The sequence below is a fragment of the Dreissena polymorpha genome, chromosome 1 (assembly GCF_020536995.1).
Source record: "Dreissena polymorpha isolate Duluth1 chromosome 1, UMN_Dpol_1.0, whole genome shotgun sequence".
Classification (NCBI taxonomy): Eukaryota; Metazoa; Mollusca; class Bivalvia; order Myida; family Dreissenidae; genus Dreissena; species Dreissena polymorpha.
The window spans coordinates 157648422-157669677 of record NC_068355.1 but is presented as its reverse complement, the minus strand read 5'-3'; the positions used below and the strand labels follow the sequence as shown (position 1 = coordinate 157669677).

The 21256-nt window shown below is 35.0% G+C and overlaps 4 protein-coding genes across 6 annotated transcripts; all 4 read left to right on the top strand.

Annotated features, from left to right (window-relative positions):
• The first annotated feature begins 399 nt into the window (after positions 1–399).
• LOC127857891 (caveolin-3-like) lies at positions 400–7790 on the top strand. 3 transcript variants are annotated; one of them, XM_052394625.1, is made up of 2 exons: positions 400–586; positions 924–1547. In XM_052394625.1, exons 1-2 carry the CDS (start codon positions 530–532, stop codon positions 1245–1247), a joined length of 381 nt encoding a protein of 126 aa, XP_052250585.1. In that variant the 5' UTR covers positions 400–529; the 3' UTR covers positions 1248–1547. The 3 variants fall into 3 exon arrangements, with proteins under 3 accessions (XP_052250585.1, XP_052250592.1, XP_052250578.1); XM_052394632.1 differs by lacking the exon at positions 924–1547 and adding an exon at positions 7219–7790 and having other exon boundaries at positions 403–586; XM_052394618.1 differs by lacking the exons at positions 400–586; positions 924–1547 and adding exons at positions 6688–6836; positions 7213–7790.
• On the top strand, positions 1878–3140 carry LOC127857917 (caveolin-3-like). The gene is made up of 2 exons (XM_052394672.1): positions 1878–2190; positions 2554–3140. Exons 1-2 carry the CDS (start codon positions 2140–2142, stop codon positions 2875–2877), a joined length of 375 nt encoding a protein of 124 aa, XP_052250632.1. The 5' UTR covers positions 1878–2139; the 3' UTR covers positions 2878–3140.
• A 3872-nt stretch (positions 7791–11662) lies between the features above and the next one.
• On the top strand, positions 11663–14031 carry LOC127857856 (caveolin-3-like). Its single transcript, XM_052394557.1, has 2 exons — positions 11663–12009; positions 12159–14031. Exons 1-2 carry the CDS (start codon positions 11950–11952, stop codon positions 12480–12482), a joined length of 384 nt encoding a protein of 127 aa, XP_052250517.1. The 5' UTR covers positions 11663–11949; the 3' UTR covers positions 12483–14031.
• A 4848-nt stretch (positions 14032–18879) lies between these two features.
• On the top strand, positions 18880–20436 carry LOC127857865 (caveolin-1-like). The gene is made up of 2 exons (XM_052394569.1): positions 18880–18939; positions 19982–20436. Exons 1-2 carry the CDS (start codon positions 18880–18882, stop codon positions 20303–20305), a joined length of 384 nt encoding a protein of 127 aa, XP_052250529.1. The 3' UTR covers positions 20306–20436.
• The last annotated feature ends 820 nt before the right edge of the window (positions 20437–21256 follow it).

Below are 21256 nucleotides of genomic sequence, written 5' to 3'. Positions count from 1 at the left end.
TTATTATTATTATTATTATTATTATTATTATTATTATTATTATTTATTTATTTTTATTTATTTATTTATTTTTATTTTTATTATTTTACTATGTCTATTATTATCTATCACTGATCTCATATTGCAAGGTAACCAATACAAACATAAATATCCATTTGTATTTATCTATCCAAAGAACGTGAGTTTGACACTTTTCCTTTAAACAAACCGATAACAAGCACTTCATTCAATTTCTTATCAAACAATTTATCAAATCTCAAAACCGTATAGGGATATTGCAAGGATTTCTTTCTATGGTAAATGGTGACCACCTCGTTACCAATCAAAAGCGAGATGAGGGCCCGGATGACCTTTTACTTATCTATCACAAGCGATATCGGTGCCCGTCCCATGAAAACGTCTGTCAATATGTTTGTACGTTCATATAAAGTCCACGAGTTTCGTCTCTGCTGTCACAAATCTCATTAGATTTTCCGAATGCGTTGTGTCTTTAATCATTGACTGGCAATATATTTCATAATAGATCGGGATGGCGCAAGTGGATTTAGTGAATAGGGATCCAAACAACATTAATCCTCATCTGCAGGTAGTTTTTCCAGAGAAATACTCGTTTGTATTTTGCATTGTCTTGAACATTACTTTTTATTTTAAAATATCGTACATATATAGTTGAATATAATTGTATGTTAATACAAAACGTTTCATTTAAATTGGCATAATGTACTGAACAAGGCTAATACCACAAATCTGAACAATAATGTAACCGTTGTTTTGTTTGGTTCGTCTGAGCAAAGTAAACGTCGACAATTAGATCTTCGAAAATGTATGACCATGTTCGTTACGAAATTGTGAGAATTGTGTATTTATGTTTTTGTAATGTTCTTACCGTCAGCATATACATAACTGTGTTGTTTGACTTCTAGTGCCAGTTCGAGGATGTATTGGCCGAGCCTGATGGCACCCACAGTATCGACTGTGTCTGGAAAATGTCAAGTACCTGCTTTAACTGCTGGAAGGGCCTCTGCTACAAACTCATGACCCTCCTGTGTGGCTGTTGTATTGCTGCCGAGTATGGCTGTCAGTTTGCCCATCTCTCGTTTCTTCATATCTGGTACTTCACCCCCTGTCTGAAGATCTTCCAAATCAACTGCGGTCTTTGCAGAAACATCTACACTCAGTGTATCAACTGCTGTATTGAGCCATGTTGCGTCGCTTGTGGATCCTTATTCCATCATTTCAAGAAATAGGACTGTCTACTTTTGACGGCGGACGTTTCTATCAGCAAAATACGACGTGTGATTATAATATCGTCTCGGCGTATTTACCGGATACATTAATTCTGGCTTTGAACAATAGTTCTATATTTACAGGGTATGATTTGCAATAAATATCAAAGAACAAAAAAATTATCAGCTTGTTGTGATGATAATATATTTAATTGTGGTCCTTTACATTTTAAAGCTATTGTCTGTGATATAATAACGTTTAACATGTGTGCAATGTGTTAATATGTATTTGTAATACTTATAAATGTAAATTAAGCTGTACATTATATTTTTTCTGTCAAAAGAAACAATATATCATCAAAATACACAATACACTAAATTCTATAAGTTATTGCTCCAATGCAATGTATTTCAATACACATATTTGCATACTTTTCAAACTTAACAAACTCACGCTCATTTAATTGATTAGTTGTAACATTAATCGCATTAATCTTTTCTTACGCGAATCATGTATTTTTAAAAAAAGGCTAATAGGGATATCAAATGATATTAAATACTGCTGGGTTACCAATGCAAACATAAACATCGATTTATTATCTATCTACAAAAAAGCGTGATATTGGCATTTAAAACAAATGCGATAACAAACACTTTTTGCAATTTATTATCGAGCAATTGTCAAATCAAAACAGTACAAGGGTATTTCAAGGATTCCTTTCCATGATAAAATAGTGACCTAGTTAATACCAATCACAAGCGAGATGGGTACCCATGACAATCGCATGCCATATCTTCGAGTATGTTTATAAAGCCCACGAGTTTTGTCTGTGCTTCCCCAAACCTCAGTCAATTTTCCGACGACGCTGTGTGTTTTATCAGTGACAAGCGACATCTTTCATAACATATCAGGATGGTTGATTTAGTGAACAGGGATCCGAACAACATCAATCCTCATCTGCAGGTAATTCTTACATTTTAATGCATACTATTCTGACAGTATTTGTTAAAATGTGTGGTATGTTATCCCGAAAACCCTTCCAATAAATTTGTTGCAAAGTACTAGTATTCGACAATCCTAATACCGCTAATCTGAGTACACCATTTAAAGTAACCGTTGCTGGTTTGTGTTCTTCTAAGCCCAGTAAACGCCACTTTTAACGTTCGTGTTCTGTTTTGAAATGAAAAATGACGTGTTCTCGATTAAGTTATTTCACAAATTAAGATATCCGAAAAAAAGACGGTTCGTTACAAAGTTGTGAGGATTTCAACTTGACTTTTGCAGTAAATATTGTTTTATTATACATAAGTGCTGTTTGACTTCTAGTGCCAGTTCGAGGATGTTTTGGCGGAGCCCGATGGCACCCACAGTATCGACTGTGTCTGGACACTCTCAAGTATCTGTTTCAACTGTTGGAAAGGGTGCTGCTACAAGATCATGACCCTGCTCTGTGGCTGTTGCATTGCCGCCGAGTTTGGTTGCCGGTTCGCTCTGCTTTCGTTCATTCATATCTGGTACTTCACTCCCATGCTGAAGATTTTCCAAATCAACTGCGGTCTCTGCAAGAACATATACACCCAGTGCATCAACTGCTACATTGAGCCGTTGTGCATCGCAATTGGATCCATATTCCATCATTTCAAGAAATAGGACTGCAAGTCTTTTGACGGCGAACGCTTTTCACAGCAAACAAAATTATTTTTTTAATAAGTACATGTAATACTTTTCCATGTACATTACCAAAAACATTTATTCTGGCTTAAGTCATTTTTTCATAGTTGTATTGTATTAATCGCGACTAGTTTTCTATAAGTCGTCACAGAACATATTCTTGCTCGACCTGTTGGCGATAATAATGTATTCAATTAGTTTTTTTCCACAATACAATAAAGAACATATATGCTTTTGGTTTACATGTGTATATAATATTTATTACTGTACATTTAACTGCATATATACTTTTCCTGTTATAAATGAATATAAAATTGTATTACAAAAATAGACAATACACGTATTCTATAAATCCAATACATTATAATTGAAATACACTTATTAATACACTTGAAAACGAATGGACCAAACACACGTTAATTAAATTGATTAATTTAAATCGTTATCATAAACACTATGATCGTTATGCTAATGTTTGACTCGACTCGTGTACTTTTTCTGTAGCTGAAGACTGCACTCGAGTTAGTTATAAATTAATCTATCTTTTTTGCGCTGCATATTTTTATTCGATAATTATGGGGTTTACATTTAAATGCACATGTGTATGAATAATGCATCTATTTTGAAACAAATACATTATATCAAACTTACATACAACTTCAACTGTTTTAATTAAACTGTGATTGCTATCAGTGGTCTTGATACGTACCCCAGGTAATTTTAATAAATATGTTTGGTAGATTTTATTTGTATCAATGAATCTGACGCCGTTCTAAGATTTTAGAACTGTGATACGAAATGTATTTTCACAGAACAACTTGAAAGATCCAGCTTCGATTTGTAGGAGCACCAACGTTTGCACAAATGAATTGTATTTTTTTATAAACATACTGAAGTAGAGAATGTTTAATGTTTTTTAAACTTATAAATTTGCCTTATCACGAAAAACTAAAAAATCTATGGCGATGCTGAACAGGTAATCCCACTATAGGAGACGCGTTCTCAGAAAACTGGGTTTAATGCACGTGCGTAAAGTGTCGTCCCAGATTTGCCTGTGCAGTCCGCACAGGCTAATCAGGGACGACACTTTCCGCCTTAACTGGATTTTCGTGAAGAAGATACTTTCTTTAAACGAAAAATACCATAAAAGCGGAAAGTGTCGTCCCTGATTAGCCTGTGTGGACTGCACAGGCTAATCTGGGACGACACTTTACGCACATGCATTATGCCCAGTTTTCTCAGAACGCGACTCATATATACAAACGAGGACCATGATGACTCCAAGAGCTAATCTGATTTCCAGACACCAGCTTTGCGATTTCAATGACACAGACTAACAAATATCGTTACATATATCGTGACCATGTCTTATAACATCTTAATTTCACAAATATTCGAACAATTTCTATTATTAAAAAGGTTTAAAGAATCCAAATGCAAATCATAGATTGAATTGTCTAGTTGTTAATGTCCATCCTGGTTGTTTGCAAAAAACAACACAACATTGTTGCAGAATCCAGTCGATTAACTACACGCCAAACAAGTAAAATACGGGCGCAAGGCGGGCGAATCACGGCATCATCGTCTCTTTGCAAAGTTTAATAACCGTACTTAAAAATTCACAATGTCATACGGACAGCAATCAACTGCCGCCTACACCCCTGATATCAATCGTTTTGAAAATGCTTCTACTCTAAGCATAAATGCGGATAGTGATGCTTTTACCGCTGCTAAAACAACAATTGCGACAGTTTGTCGGATACTTGTATGTGTTTACGTTGTCATTGTTGCTGCTGCTACAATGATATATCACACTAAAAACCGGTTCAAAACCCCTATACATTGAAACCGTTTTATTGTTGATCTAATTTTTAAAAAGTGTAAGTTGATCGTTGGAGTTATGTTATAACAAATGTGGATAACAACATAATGTCTCTCCTGATAAAATTTATGGAGCTCCATTATATGATATACAAAAGTTTGATTTGAGCTATGTGTATGCAGGAGAACTCTTCCGCTTACTTGCAATTTTTTCATTTTTCTGCGATCGATGGGCAGAACAGCTATTCGAGTTATTAAAACATATTTACGATCTTTCTTACATCTTCTTTGATGGACAATACTCAGTTGATATATCGCTAGTTGATTGTTTAAAATCTTTTATAGATAGAACATATTTCTTTGCATCCTTATAGATTAAACAACCGATCCCCTCATCATTAAATCGATATCCGATACTTACGACATTAGCACAATTAATTGTGCAGCATGCAAATCCCATGTAACGTTTGGAATTTATGTCCTCATTTTCTGTGTGTATTATATGTATATTTTATTGAAATCTGAAATCAATTTTATGGAACGCTCGCGAAATTGGTGACGAATATCATTACCTCTTTAAATGTACTGTATTCAACGAATCACGAAAAAAACTTAAACATCTTAAATATATAAGAAACAGTAATTTCCAAAGTTTTGACGCCTTAATGAATGTATTGTACAATCAAATACTATTGAATCTAGGCAAGTTCTTAAATGAAGTTTTGAACAGAATGCAGTAGCCATCCGGCACACAACAAGTATTTGTCTATGTTTTGTTGATATTTTGTTTGCATACTTATCGCATTAGATACTTTCTCATATGTTCATAAGCTTGTTTAATGTTGATGTTGGTGTATATTATAAATATTCGTGCACATCATAATAATTGTGTATACCCGCAGTCTGTCCTGTATCCTTTATTTGTATTTGTTTTGTTGTACCTCATATCGCATTAGTAAATGCGCGGAGTGTAATAATAAACTGGTAAACTGGAAAACGCTTTAGGCGCGCGTTTATTTTATGATCACTTCTGGTTTATGTGTGAGGTTACCGCAATAGTCATTATTCTTCATAACATTAATAATTAAGTTGTAACCGTTTTCAATCACGATAACCAGCGTTTTTCATTAATCGTTTAAAGGCGGTAACCCCGGCTTCAATCAAGTGTATGTTTAATGTGAATAACGAATGGAAACACGAGCTTTCTCACCTAATAAAGTAACTTTCGTTTGAAGATTCTGCTATTTGCCACCATCATCACTACCAGTATCATACAAATGCTGATCACCACTGACAAGTGTTCACGGGTGTCGGGTACACTGTACTTCAGTAAACATTAGATAACAGTATCTAATTAATAGTATTACAAAATATTTAGCCCCACCTCAACACACATATACGCATTACCATTAGCCCTTTGCATGCTGGGAAATTCGTCGTCTGCAAAAATGTCGTCTGCTGAATTTCTAAAATTAGCATTTTCTTTGATTTTTTTTCCAAAGAATACTATCAGAATAGCAAACAGTTTGGATACAGATGAGACGCCACAGAACGTCGCCGCGTCTCATCTGGATCCAAACTGTATGCAAAGGCCTTCAAAATTCGGTTCCAGCACTGAAAAAGTAAAAATGATAAGTATATTTCATTTGACAGCCAAAACGAGAAGATTGTGTGCAAACACGGGTAGATGATCAATGTAAATAATGAACATCAAATTTAACTTGGGATTGACCGAATCACGAATGTTTGATTTACCTAGTTAAACAAAATCCATGGATGGCACTTTTAAGGGTCCTAATCAAATACTTTTCATAATACACTTTCTTCAAGCCTTAGTTTAATGATTAGTTCATCTAATCAAATATTGAAACTCATCGCTACCAATCGGAAGCGATGATTATCGTAGGGTCCAAGGAAACGGGTATTGTACCATTATATATAAAGATGTTTTTCACTCGAAGTGTCACAAAACGTTTGGACTTAAAAATCTCAGTCCGTTTTCCGACGGCGTTGTGTCTTTGTGTCTTTTATCAGTGGCCGGCGGGTATCTACCATAACCAATAAGTATGGCTCAGGTGGATCTAATTAACCGGGATCCAAACAACATTAATCCTCATCTGCAGGCAAGTTTTCTATATAAATACTCGATTGTAGTCAGTATTTCTTAATTTTTACATTTGAATTTAGAATAGTATCATATTAATAGTTTCGTAGAATAATTTTTCAATCCGAAAACGTTCCGCTTTATTTGGTATAATGTACTACAGAATTCTTTTCACACAAGTCTGACTACACCAAAAATGTAACCGTTTTTGGTTTGTGTTTTTTTTTCCACGTGAGCCAAGGAAAGGCCACTTTAAACGGTCGTGTTCACATTTTTTTTTATTATAGATCTCCGAAAGGTTCGCTACGCAATTGTGACGATTTCAACTTGGTAAAGTTATAACATTTACTTAAGTAATTTTTTTATTATACTTTAATGTGTTATTGTACTTCCAGTGCCAGTTCGAGGATGTTTTGGCCGAGCCCGATGGTGCCCACAGCATCGACTGTGTCTGGAAACTCTCTAATACCTGTTTCAACTGTTGGAAGGGCCTCTGCTACAAGCTCATGACCCTGCTTTGTGGCATATGTATCGCCGGCGAGTGGGGCTGTCAGTTCGCATATACCGCGTTCGTGCATGTCTGGTACTTCACACCCTGTCTGAAGCTGTTCCAAATCAACTGCGGTCTTTGCAAGAACGTCTACACCCAGTGCGTCAACTGCTGCATCGAGCCGTGTTGTGTTGCATGTGGAGCTGTGTTCCACCACTTTAAGAAATAATATTTTGTGTTGCCATTCTTTTCCATCAGCATAATATAACGAAACCGTTAGATTGGTTTTTATTGGTCTTCTCTTTGTTATAACGGAACATCGCATTCAAGAGTGTTAAAGGAAATTATGACATGGTTTTGGAGATTTGTTTCGCTTTGCGCATATTATTATTCGAGAGGATAAACTGTTTAGTGTATATTGACGTTTTTAAATTTAAAAGTTATCTTTGTTTTAATAAAATTTTGAATTACGGCGTATGCATGTAGTTTTGTTAATTGTTCTACAAGCCCACTACTCTCTTTTAAGGCAACTGCATCGCCGGATACTGCTTCTGTGAGTTCGTCCTATCTTGTTCGCGCATATTTGGTTCTTTATACTCTGCCTTAGGATCTTCTTCATCAACTGAGTTTTCTGTAGGAACTTCTTCACCCGATCTATGAACAGCTGAATTAATACGTGTTGTAAAGCGTACGAATGAATAAAATAGCTAACGAATCAATTCTGTCAGATTAAATAATAATCTATTATGTTCTGTGTCCACAATGGTTAAAACGTTTTTTAATTAAACAACGGAACGATATGAAAACGTTTTAATTGGTCAGATGATTTTATGAACCTATTGCACCTGTGAGCTAATTAGATACCAATTGAAATAATATGTTTTTTGAGTCCGCGATATTTAAGTATCGTGTTACGTTTGAAAATGACTATTTCATCGCATGTAAAGTAATGAATATTTAATAAATACTCTATCTGTTTGTGTAAGTGTTGCATTAATGTACGTCATATGTTTTGTTTACGGAATCTTAATTTATTAAGACGTCAACAATATTATGGTTTGGCAAGACAACGCACCATAATGTACCTTTAACATATATATTCGAGGGAAACCTCACCACTCGAACGTCCCTTAAGAGATACATGTATCTCTCTATCATTGCCACTAACCAAATGAGATTTTTCAATATAAGAGATCGAAATAATGGCAAACAAATCATGATTTCGATAGTTATAAACTGTTAGGCATGTGTTATCTTTTTTGATGCATCTTATGGAAAGCGTGGCAAAGATTCGCCTACTGCGGATATATTAAGCGTTGATCAAAGTACATCATTACACAATTAAGCGTTGATCAAAGTACATCATTACACAATTAAGCGTTTATCAAAGTACATCATTACACAATTGTTGATCAAAGTACATCATTACACAATTAAGCGTTGATCAAAGTACATCATTACACAATTGTTGATCAAAGTACATCATTACACAATTTTGGACGTATGTGATTTTCCATCACGGCGAGCATTAGAATTTGATCAGTACATTTAAATTGTACATGTTTACACAGAACCGATTTTTGTTGCTGCGGTTGCTGTTTCTGATATAAAAGTGTTATACACAGAAAAACCTTTCCTTAATGTAGGCTTTTTTGTCTTCTGTGCTTTGAGGTCGTACCATTTAAGATGTTAAATATATTTGTTACAGTCCATGTCCAAAGAAAATTCAATTTATACTAAATTGACTTAAGTTTTGATGAAATTCAAAATACGTTTATTCAATGTATGTCGTGTATAAAAAAATACATAGTTTTATGTTTCTTTCGAAAAATCTTTTTGCAATAGCATTATATAAGTAACGCCCATGTTAGCCTTGCACGAACAAAGTGCACTTAGTCGATTGGTTTGTTCCAGAGAAATCAAACATAAGCAATAAGGCATGAACCTTATTGGATCAATTTATTTCCAAAATTAGGAATGTCTAGTATATTTATTTCTATATTTAGAATATTTCTTACAGTAATTACTTTAAGCAAACAGTGCAGACCCAGATGAGACCCCGCATCATGCGGCGTCTCATCTGGGTCAACGCTGTTTGCCAATGCCTTTTCTCTAGACGCTATGCATAAATGAGTTAAACTTGTAGAGGTAAAAATAAAATCTATTCCTTTTAAGCCGCTACTCTTTAGTGGCAGAAATTAAGCTGTGATAAGATAGTGTACATTCCCAATTGATGTTGCCATATCTATATAAAAACGTGTTTGCTATACAAGACGCTCAAAGTACAAATATCAATATTTGAACATCCAAACTGCGCGAAGGTCGACATAAGAAAGCACTTACGTGTCATTGAGATTTAAGTGCTTATAATTAGAATGTTTCATACACATTTGCATTTACCGGGTATGTTTTTCGTGATAATTTGAACAAATTATTCACATTTAAATCTAGAGGAACTGAAATTATTCAACATAAAATATTGATAAATATTTGCATTCACCCTCCCATCCCACAACCGGTATTAAAACTCGAATGCATCGATAGTAAAATAGTGACTCAACTCAAAGAAGTTCCCCTATCTAAGAAAGAAAAAAACACATACCTTAGGAATACGGCTTGTATTAGCAGGTATTTTTCAATATATCATTTCAAATTGAACATTTACATTTGCTCCAAGCGATTTCGTGACGATGTCTATATAACCTCTGCTAGCGTTTAGAGCCCACCCCCAACCCCCTCTGTCTCTCTGGGACAACGGACCCCTTGACAATCAGTGTTCGTGAAGCATGATGCAAATACTGAAACGAATCTTAAAGGGCCGTCCAACAGATTTTGGCATGTTGTGAAGCTTGTCATTAAATGCTTTAAATGCTTTATATTGATACATTTTAACATTTGAACTAAAACTCTCCAGTTAAAAAAAAACAAGAATACAGTTAAAAAAAGGAAAACAAGTAAAACCCTCAACAGGGCTCGAACCACTGACCCCTGGATTCCTGTAGTAAAAAGTCTCCCGCCGAGACCACTCGACCATCCACGCTCTCATGTTTAGAACGGATGTATTTTTTAACTATATAAGCAATCTTCGTAGTTTTCCAAAATATCGTTTCGCGTCGAACGACGCTTTATCTGTTGGACGGCCCCTTTAAACCTCGAACGTATGAATTCCCAAAAAGAAAACAAATATGCGTATTTAAAATAAACAAAAAAATGAAATCTAGGGCCTATTCTCCTTTACTAACGATCCTACTCGTATCTATGGTTATAGAAACAGTTCGTCGTGTCATGATGAACGCAAACCTCACATACACATGTCTAGCCTTTTTAAAGGACTTCTTTTGTGCATGCGCTTGTTATTAATAATTACACCCGCAGGTTACAATTCAATGAAACGAAAATATGTAAATATTGCTATAATAAAACAAAACAAGTTTGCATGTGTACGAATTGCTGTTGTTAACTTCAAGGATTACAATACACGAAATAAAAAGACCGTCCGGAAAGTACTGTTGTCTGAGAAATGCTCGCTTACCAGTACTCAAATAGATGTTGCCGTGTTGTATACTGTATTGGTGTTGTGTAACCTAAGTAGTGCAGTTGGATGGACACAGTTATATATTTATGGCAGTTTGGCCTATTGATTAAAAAACCGAAAGCACGTGTTTGCCTTTTTTGTTTCTTCTTCTATTTAATATATGGACGAGCTACAACGCATTAGATGTCTGGTAATCGAACTCCCGAGGCATATACTTTAACGAATTTCTGTCTATAATAAATTAAACGGTATTTTTACATTTTTCTAATCGGAATTGCTATTTTGTTTGTAAGAATATAATGCAAACATTATGTTTTGAATCTGTGACAAACAAAACAATTGTAGTTTTTCCAAATTAATACTAACGCGTTTTCACTTAAACGATTATTAAACAATTCGACTTTGGATGTTTTTCTTTTTTTGATTTTGTTTAATGTTTATATTGTAAACACTTTATATGTAAAAATATGTTATATGCAGTCCTCAAAAAATTATCTCAAAAATACCATAAGGAATAAGAAATTTCCGGTTAAAAGAGCACACCCCAAAAAAACGTGTGTTTCAATTATTTATTTTTTTAATGCGAACATGATTTGTAATTGGATCATACCTTGAACGTCGGAACGATACGAATGTCAACACGAATACAGTGTGTTAATGTGTCAGTACGATTCAAATAGAAAAGAACATGTTGCATAGGTATGCATAACTAAAAAAACATGTTTGAAGTATGTCAAAGTTGAGATCTTGCTCCGATTTAGTTATGTTTAATTTTTAAAATGACATGTTTGTACTTCGAATCAATTTGCTTTAACGTAGTTACGATTTCGTGGGGCCATTTACAAGATTGATAGGTTTTATTGACAACTCTGAACAAATTTACATTACTTAATAATACACTCATGAAACATAAAACAAAGGCGGGTGTGTTGACATAAATAACATTGAAAAAAGTTTCAATATTGATCAAACGTTTACAAAGACATGCAAGAAAGTCCAATTGTCAACAATCGGTCAACTATATAAAGTCACGAATTTCTCGTGAAGCTTGCGGGCCGTTTGCAAGCTTGTGGTAATTGCGTGCTTCCCGGAAATAACAAGATGACGGGCCAGGTAGATCTCGTGAACCGAGATCCGAATAATATCAACAACCATCTTGCTGTAAGTGATTTTATATTAATCAATTTACTTAAAAACGACTCTTTGTTAACGCTGGTCTTGATAGCGTTTTCCATGATGATCCGCTTGCTCGTTCTACTTTTGATGGCAGATTTATTGTATTTAATGTATGTTGTTATTTCTTACTTCAGTGTCAGTTCGAGGATGTCTTGGCCGAACCCGACGGCACCCACAGCATCGACTGTGTCTGGAAACTCTCCTATACATGTTTCAACCTCTGGAAAGGAATATGCTACAAGCTCATGACCGTGCTCTGTGGCATCTGCATCGCCGCCGAGTGGGGCTGCGAGTTTGCTTACGTTTCCTTCGCCCACATCTGGTTCTTTACTCCCTGCTTCAAGATGCTGGATATCAACTGTAGCTGCATGAAGAAGATCTACTCCCAGTGCGTCGGTTGCCTAATCGAGCCCTGCTGTATGGCGTGCGGCATGCTCTTCCATCAGTTCAAGAAATAGGAAGACTGTCCGAACATTTGAGACTCATTCGGAACAAAACTGGACTTAATGCATGTTATAGTAAGTTTAACCCTTACCCATCAGGGGCGACACTTTCCGCCCAAACTGGATTTTCGTTCAAATGGGATTTCTTTCGACCAAAAAACCCATAACAACGCAACGTGTCGTGCGCTCACGCTCTGGGAAGTTACTTTAATCACATGCATTTAGTCAAGTTTGTCCAGAAATTTAATAAGATTGTCTGTGTAAGGTTGTGCTATTATATTTTACTACTTTGGCTTTCTGGGCATGGAATTTTACTTCGTAAGCATAAACTTTGATATCCTATAGATTACCCGACGCGCTCGTGTTCCTCCATCAGTTAACCCATTTATGCCTAGTGGACTCTTCCATCCTTCTAAATTGGATCAATTTATTTCCAAAATTATGGATGTCTAGTATATTTATTTCTATATTTAGAATATTATTTACAGAAATTCCTTTAAGCAAACAGCGCAGACCCTGATGAGACGAGGCATCATGCGGCGTCTCATCTGGGTCTAGACGCTAGGCATAAATGGGTTAATATTGTATTGATGGGCTTATGATTCTCCTGTTCGGTTGTACTATTTGATCTCCTGTTCGGTTGTACTATTGGACTTGTTTCTTTCGGTCGTCCGGACATGAAGTTATATTTGTTAAAGCGTGAACTGTGATATATCAGATAGATCAGATGGATAGCCCGACTTATTCATATTTGCGAAAACATGTGCAAGACGATTAAGAAAATGCACGCCACTAGTAACAACATAAATTACCAGTATCCTAAATAACATGTGTGTTCATAAATCACACGTATTTAAAAAAAATCATTATATTTAATGTCTTCGAAGCTTGGAATTGCAACAAAACAGATGTCAACTTTTCAACATGGACCACAAATGCGTGTTTATTTTTATACAGCTTCTAATATATGTGTTTATATTAAGTTCTTAAAGTACCGTGTATATATATCGAACCAATTTATGATGCGTCCATGATTAAACCTTGTGAGATGAAGGTGCTATGAAGTGTACATCATGAGAAATGTTGTAACATCGAGGCTTGATTGATTGTGTCGGGTTATCTGTATTGTTTTATTAATGTATTTATAATTAATATGTTTTCATTTTTAGTTGGTCTATAAAATGCCAAGTTTTCTTCCATACGTATGAATTTTTAATGAAACTATACATGTATTACTGTACATCTTAGCGCTGTTAACGTTACTTCTTTTAATAAGATTTGTCTTTGTTCTTGCGTTGTATGTGGTACATACAGTAGAGTAGAAAAATGTCAAATTCACACGCCTGGAAGAATAAGCATGTTTAAATAAACCTTTAATGATGCGTACTTATCTTATACATGTGTGTATTCACTCAAAACGATCTTAGAAATGAGCCTCTTGCTGCGAAAATATGTTTAATGCACGTGCGTAAGGTGTCGTCTTAGATTAGCAGTCCGCATAGGCTAATCAGGGGCGACACTTTCCGCTTAGCGAAGTCTAATTTAGGCGGAAAATGTGGACTACGTGAATGCATTAAGTGCCCTTTAGCTTTAGCGAGGATCATATATTTGGACGTGCTCTGTGAAAAGGGGGTTTAATTATATTTTCTGTTTAAAGGAAGTCTCTTCTTAGCAAAAATCTAGTTTAGGCGGAAAGTGTCGTCCCCGACGAGCCTGTGCGTACTGCACGGGGTAATCTGGGATGACACTTAACGCACATGCATTTAACCCCCTTTTCACAGAGCACGGCCCATTTACATTTAATCGAGACTTAACTGTTTCTTGGTGAACAGTGTCTCTTGTACATTATGATTGTATTTTCCAGATGTCTAGTGCAAATCGCCATGTGACACCTTCACCTTTCAGTATTGTGCAAATTGTGTTTCAATATGAACTTTCCTAAGTACACAAATTGATAATACCTGTTCTCCCTGTGTCTTCCTCGCGACAATTATGTATATCAACAACTTAGGCGACAAGATATCTTTCTACACTTCTCCGATTCGATTACCTTGCTAACCTTTTTCGTTTTAATGAGGTTTATGTTTTATATTCCATTTCATTTTATGTCAAACATAAATTATTTATCATCTAACCATGTATAATAAAAACAAACACATTTGTTTAGGTGTCATGACAAGCAGGGTAATTTATTTCTTGAAAACACACGCACAAACACTGGTTCCAAAAAAAACATTGCCATAAAGTATGAATGGCAAATAAGTGTCATTATACATAGAACTGTGAAAAATGGAGTATAACAAGTATATTCGTTAATGTCCGGAACCAATGCCTCTTTCTATCTCAAGTCATCCTTCTACTCTCTTAACACTCACTGAAACACATAAAGCATAATATTAACCTTTAAACAAAACATAGCATTAACAAATAAAACGATTTAAAGCACGTCAAAGCTCTACCCTGCTTGCCTGTCGAATGAACAAACCTACAAATCTATGCACGAGGAAATCTTGATTTCCGCATCATTGAACATGCGCACCTTCAAAACCTGTATAACAACTTTATTCAATCATACACCGATAATAAATACATTTATTCTACCACGAACAGGCGGGGAATGTCCTCTCTGATTGGCCTGTGCGGACTGCAAAGGCTAATCTGGGACGACCCTTTCGCGCATTCATTAAGCCCCGTTTGCTTAGAGCAATGCTCGTATAATTTTGTAAACTTTCAGTGCTCCAATTCTGCGACAGATTTATTGTATTTGTGTTTGACCCACGTAATTCGGCGACATGATCAGAGCTTAGCCGAAACGGGAAGATAAATGTTGGTTACGGCACTACAAAGATAAGAAAAGATGTACAATGAACACCCAATGGTGATATTGCCCCAAAGTGAAGCCTCAGTGTACTATCGTTTGACCCTCCGTGCACTTGTCGGCTTCTTGGGTCAAGATAGTTTTGTTTAAACGTATTTATTGCATCAAATATGCATGGGATTGGATTACAAGTTTTTATCTGGATCCTCTCCCAGATAATTATATCTCATAAATTGCAAAATACATTATTTATATTCAACAACACAATCAGTTAGAATAACATATACAAAGATTTATAAACATGGCAGTAGGTAAAGTTATTAAATATAGGTATCTACTGTTGTAAGTATGTTATTGACAATTGCATTTAAAATTTAAAACCTAATGAGCCTGCTATGAATGCCTGTACCGTTCTGAACACCATTTCATTAAATCCAAAGACATGTTGGGTTCACCGTATAGCAAAAAAATAAGATTACAGTTATGGTTCAAATTGCATATAGTTAATCTTCTTATGTGTGCACATTTTAAACATTCAAAAAAGTAATGCCACGCATTTTCACAAGGTGCTCCGCAAAAACAAGCTGGATCAACGATTAGATTTGATCTATAAGATCGTAGTTTGAACTACTACACATATTTCTAAGTCTAGTGTGAGAAATGCTTACTTTTCTACTGCATATATTATAATATTTTACATATGACACATATGACTGTGGGGTTATCGCTGATTTGAAAGAAGATATTGTAGATTTTTCTCTTGTGCCTATATTAAGGTCATTCCACAATGTTAGTGTAGATGGGAAATACGATACACTGTATGAAGTTAATCGAGATTGGGGCATAGAGTAATTCTTTCGATTTATAAGATTTAAAATACTGCCGACATTTTGTGGAAGTCAATTAGATAAATAAGAGGGTGGTAATTGAGATTGAATTTTATAAAATGTTACTAGTTTTTTTCTCCTCGATGATAAGGGCTCAAGACCAGATTATTTATATGAGTTCTCTTTTCTACAGAAGAGGGGTAATCCACAAACAATTCTAGCAGCTTCCAATTGTAAGTTTTCAAGCCTATTGCTTTCATATTCAGTACAACCGTCCCAAACTTCACTAGCATACTCTAATAAAGGTTCTATAAATTGTAAATACCGGTATGTTGTTTTTCGATAGTATATACTTAAGATTTCGAAGAACATTAATTTTCTTTAACAGGAATCAAAACATTATTTACATGGTCCGACCTGTTCGCATTTGAACTTAATGTAACTCCAAGATGTTTATGGTTGTTTGATGAGGATAACACGGTATTTTGAAATTACAGTTCTAACGCGTCTCAAGATAAGGTGTTCGACACAAAAATGAATTCAGTTTTATTTGGATTAAGACACAAGCCATTTCCTAGACCAACAGTTAAACTTGTCAAGATCAGAGTTAATAATTGCGGTTATTTCGGCAATATCTTTAGAAGCAAACGCAAGAGAAGTGTCGTCAGCCAAAAGTCTAGTTAGACTTTCAAGATTTTCAGATATATCATTAATATAGATTAAAAATAAAAGAGTACTAAGTACAGAGCCCTGGGGTATACCTGCTTTAATTGGCTTACTGTCAGAGATGGTATCTTTAATAAGAACGTGCTGTGACCTGTTTGAGATATAATCTGTAAGCCATAATAGCAATTCAATTTTAAAACCATAGGCTTCCAGTTTATGAATAAGACCTCTATGCCACACTCTATCAAATGCTTTTGAAACATCACAAAAGACAAGACAAGTGTGCTTCTTTTCATTAAGATTTTACATACAGAATCGTACATTTCTAGCAGTTGATAGACGGCGCTATGACCCGGCCGAAATCCAGATTGATAGGTCTAGAAACTTCCTGTATCAACTCGTGACTGTTTCTATGTTTTCTTCTATGTGGGCAATATGCGACGATTTGCTGCACGCCGTTTTCCATGTAAAAGCTTCTTAAGTCGACCTTAAGAACGTGGTGTCTCATCAGGATCCAAACTGTTTGCTATTCTGATAGTATTCTTTGAAGAAAAAAATGAAGAAAATGCTAATTTTAGAAATTCAGCAGACGACATTTTAGCAGACGACAAATTTCCCAGCATGCAAAGGGTTAAAATCTGTCATTACAGCGTGAAGGTTCAATTTATTTTTCTTCTATCGATTGTAACGCAGAAGCTTATATACAGTCCTTTCGATGTCTGCTTCTTTTGTACTACACAGGCACTCTCGCCGGTCTAGAACATATCAGAGTGCCCGATTTGTTAAAAGACGCCATTATCCGACGTGTCCTTTATCAAAGTATCTACAACATCATTCATACCACCTTTTAAAACATGCTCTTTCTTCGTTCATATTTTATTGAACATTATCAAAATTTCAGTTTTTTATGCACAGTAATTAATCTACATGGCTTTTGTTTATCTCTGTTATCGAAGTGCCATCCGTTATCCAAGTATTACCAGCGTGTCTCTAGAGCGTTATTAAATTACATATCAAAGTAGAATACAAAATAAAAATCAGCCGCATACTACTTTCATTAACGTATGAATTTTAATTTTGTGCTAAAGGAACAATCGTTTATTGTTACTATTGGATTGTTAATGTGTACGATTAAAAGATTGATGAATATCAGGCGGGTGGAATTATCTATTATTGGGATATAGTTGCGATCTTGTTACAGCATACACATGTGTTTGATAAGTTTCCGATTACTAGTATACGTTTAAAACTATACACGTTCATAGACGTCTTATAGAGGTTCTCTTCTGTTGTTAATGTACATAATTATCATTTTAAAATCTTCGAGTTGACAAACTATAAGATAAAATTATGAATCCAGACATATATGTCTCAATACTTTGCATGTCATCTAAAATGCTATCTTCTACCATTTCTTATTAATTAATTGTATAATGCATGCATAATGTAGGCTTTGAGCTTGTATAAGCTTTACTGCTGAATAAATGGTGGTGTTGTTGTTGTAATTTTCAGCAACAAATGAATTAATGAACTTCTTACCCCGTATATTAATACAAATGTATATTAAATCGATGCATTTTACTGAACTATTGCCATTTGAAGTGCGGTAAGCACAATTTGTTTTTTTTATTCTTTTAAATCGCTCTATTACAAACCATCAATTTCTTTTTCTCTTATCTTTTTATAAAAATAAGATTGTATATTCATGAAACATAAAATGTTGTTTTTTCCATTTTAATACCATACTATGCATTGATAAAACTTGTTGCAATTAAAGGTGCAACAAATATCTCTAATCGGGTTAAACCTGTTCAAAAAGAGTGATTTATGCAATCAATATTGGGCCTTAAGGGCATTATGAACGTGTCATAATGTGTATTGTTTAATTATTGGTGTGGAGCAACACAATCCAACAACAATAGACTGTTTGTCACAACGCGGAGATACAACCAAGTGTCTTGGTAACCTGTTTCGACTCGTGGAACAGGGGTCAGGTATAAAGTCGGAGTTTTTTTTCAGAGAAGCCATTAACTTTAAGGAGAACCAGTCAAGCAATCTAAGGATTTTTTGCCTTTGTTGAAGATTTTGTGAAACTTCTACCATGTCCGGCGATCTTGATCTCACCAACCGCGACCCCAACAACCTTAACGACCATATCAAGGTATGTACAGTTTTTTGGACGGATCTGTGTGTGTATTGCTTTGCATAGAAATGCCTTGATCTCTAATAATTTATAGAGCTCTAAGCATTGAATAAAAAACAAGTTTTACATAACGTTACCTTTATCTAAGAGTGCTTGAAATTTTCACATAGTTCAATAGTTCTGGTAGCTGTGTTTAGGCATTCTTAATGGATGTTTATTTCTCTTGATGTGTATGATGTGCATTCAAAAATCGTAACTTAAAACAACTAGGCAAAATGGATTTTATTGTACAGTTATTAGTTGCGCATTTTAAAGTGATATTATGGGCATTTTTCACTGTTGAATTGAGCTGAATATATAATTAACAGGTCAAAAGAATTAGTTAAAATGTGGTAACTGACCAATTATCTACAACTCATCTTGCTACTAGTTGTTTATAAAAAAAATATATATTATGTTCGATATTTTACATGACTCACCCAGTCCTCTAAGCCGAAATGCTCCGTGAAACAAAATTGTGTCTTTGTGTCGTATGAACGAATCTGCATGTAAGCTACATTTAGACTCACGTCGTACATCGAATCATTTCTGTCGTCAGTTGTCAAAACGAAAGTACGGTTGATAATCAAATGGATTATTTTTCTCTTTCCGGGATATTGTTTTAGTATGTTGATGCTGCATTAACAAATATAAGTGTATAGGAAGTGAAAACACCAAAAATAAACAACGGTTGCGATAGACACCTATATACTGTTAGATGCCCATAATATCACTTTAGCAAAATAATAAAATTAGTTGCGCATTTTAACAAAATAATGAACTGACATCTTTATAATACTTCTGTGTTCGAATCGCAAGCTCTGGTCTGTATTTTTCTTGAGAAAGTTGTTTAACATGTAGTTAATATTTTGTTTTATAAACATGTACATAACTGGATAGAGACAAGCATTATTGAGCTCTTAGTAGCTCATGTTGCAAAAATTCATTTTGAAAGATCTGAAACAATAAAATATACATTGACCATTCGCAGCGAAATTAAACGTTTATTTATTGTTATCAGGTTAAATTCGAGGATGTTCTTGCTGAACCGGAAGGAGCGCACTCCATCGACTGTGTCTGGAAGCTCTCATACACGTGCTTCTCATTGTGGCTTGGACTCTGTTACAAGATTTCCACCCTTCTATGTGGTATCTGCATCGCCGCCGAGTGGGGCTGCGAGTTCGCCTCAGTCGCCTTCTACCATGTCTGGTTCATCACCCCGATGTTGAAGATGTGCGAGATGAACTGCGCTGTATGCACGAAGGTTATGCGCACTTGGCTGTCTTGCTGCGTCGAGCCATGCTGCGAGGCGTGCGGAGCCCTGTTCCACCACTTCAAGAAATAAACACTCACTATTTCATATGCATCATTACATTATAGAGATGAGATTTGATGAGATAGATTTCCGAAATACTGAGTTAACAGTATTCGAAAATCTGATTCACAAATAATCTGTGAATCCTATAATATATAACATTTAACATGGTTTTAGCCATATAATGTACTATGACTATTAAATAGTATTATTTATTTAAATTCTATTTTAATAATTTTATTTCTGTGATAAATCTGGTAATATTTTTTCATAGTGTATCGTTGTTCATAATACTAGATATTGTATTGTTTGGTTTTAATAAAAAATATTCAGAAATATTTATTTCGTTGTTAAAATCTTCATAACCAACCACTGTAAGTTTGGATAACCCGAACTAAACGATTTGAAATCACCCACGTACTCACATGATTTCAAGAACAACGAACGATTTTGTTTTAAGTCATGTCCCAAATTTTACAAATTAAAATGCATTTTTCAAATTAAACGATGTTGAATAGAAAACTTCATAACTCATGTATTGCATTGGTTCTGATTTACGAATAACCGTTGAACGGATTGAAGATGGTAACATCTCATAAAGCCGAGGCTGATTATGTTACGGTAAACACGATTCCATATTGTCTGTATATTCTAATTGAACGAGATACACGTGGGTTTATTCCAATCATGCATTCGTAAACACCGCAACACTCTCATGAACGAAAATGTTGCAAAATTTTCGAAATGGGGAAAAGGAGACGGTCTGAATTTTCGTTTTCAGTTTAAACTTGCGTTGTGCAACATGTGCGTTCTATAATTATTATATTTCGATATGCTAGCTCTGAAAGTATTCTGCAATATTTTAATAATAACGATTAATAATAGTTTCTTATATGTCTTCCACCCTCACAGGATAGGTCTATTGTTTAAACCTCGGTCTTGCATACCCATCTGTCCGTCTGTCTGTCCGAGCCGGTATTT

Bases quoted from the DNA above. Each gene is read 5' to 3' on its own strand.
- LOC127857917 (XM_052394672.1), top strand. From the start codon at position 2,140: ATGGTTGATTTAGTGAACAGGGATCCGAACAACATCAATCCTCATCTG. The intron at 2,191-2,553 runs GTAATTCTTACA...TTTGACTTCTAG, and splicing joins ACATCAATCCTCATCTGCAG to TGCCAGTTCGAGGATGTTTT.
- LOC127857865 (XM_052394569.1), top strand. From the start codon at position 18,880: ATGTCCGGCGATCTTGATCTCACCAACCGCGACCCCAACAACCTTAAC. The intron at 18,940-19,981 runs GTATGTACAGTT...TATTGTTATCAG, and splicing joins ACCTTAACGACCATATCAAG to GTTAAATTCGAGGATGTTCT.
- LOC127857891 (XM_052394632.1), top strand. From the start codon at position 530: ATGGCGCAAGTGGATTTAGTGAATAGGGATCCAAACAACATTAATCCT. The intron at 587-7,218 runs GTAGTTTTTCCA...TTGTACTTCCAG, and splicing joins ACATTAATCCTCATCTGCAG to TGCCAGTTCGAGGATGTTTT.
- LOC127857856 (XM_052394557.1), top strand. From the start codon at position 11,950: ATGACGGGCCAGGTAGATCTCGTGAACCGAGATCCGAATAATATCAAC. The intron at 12,010-12,158 runs GTAAGTGATTTT...TTCTTACTTCAG, and splicing joins ATATCAACAACCATCTTGCT to TGTCAGTTCGAGGATGTCTT.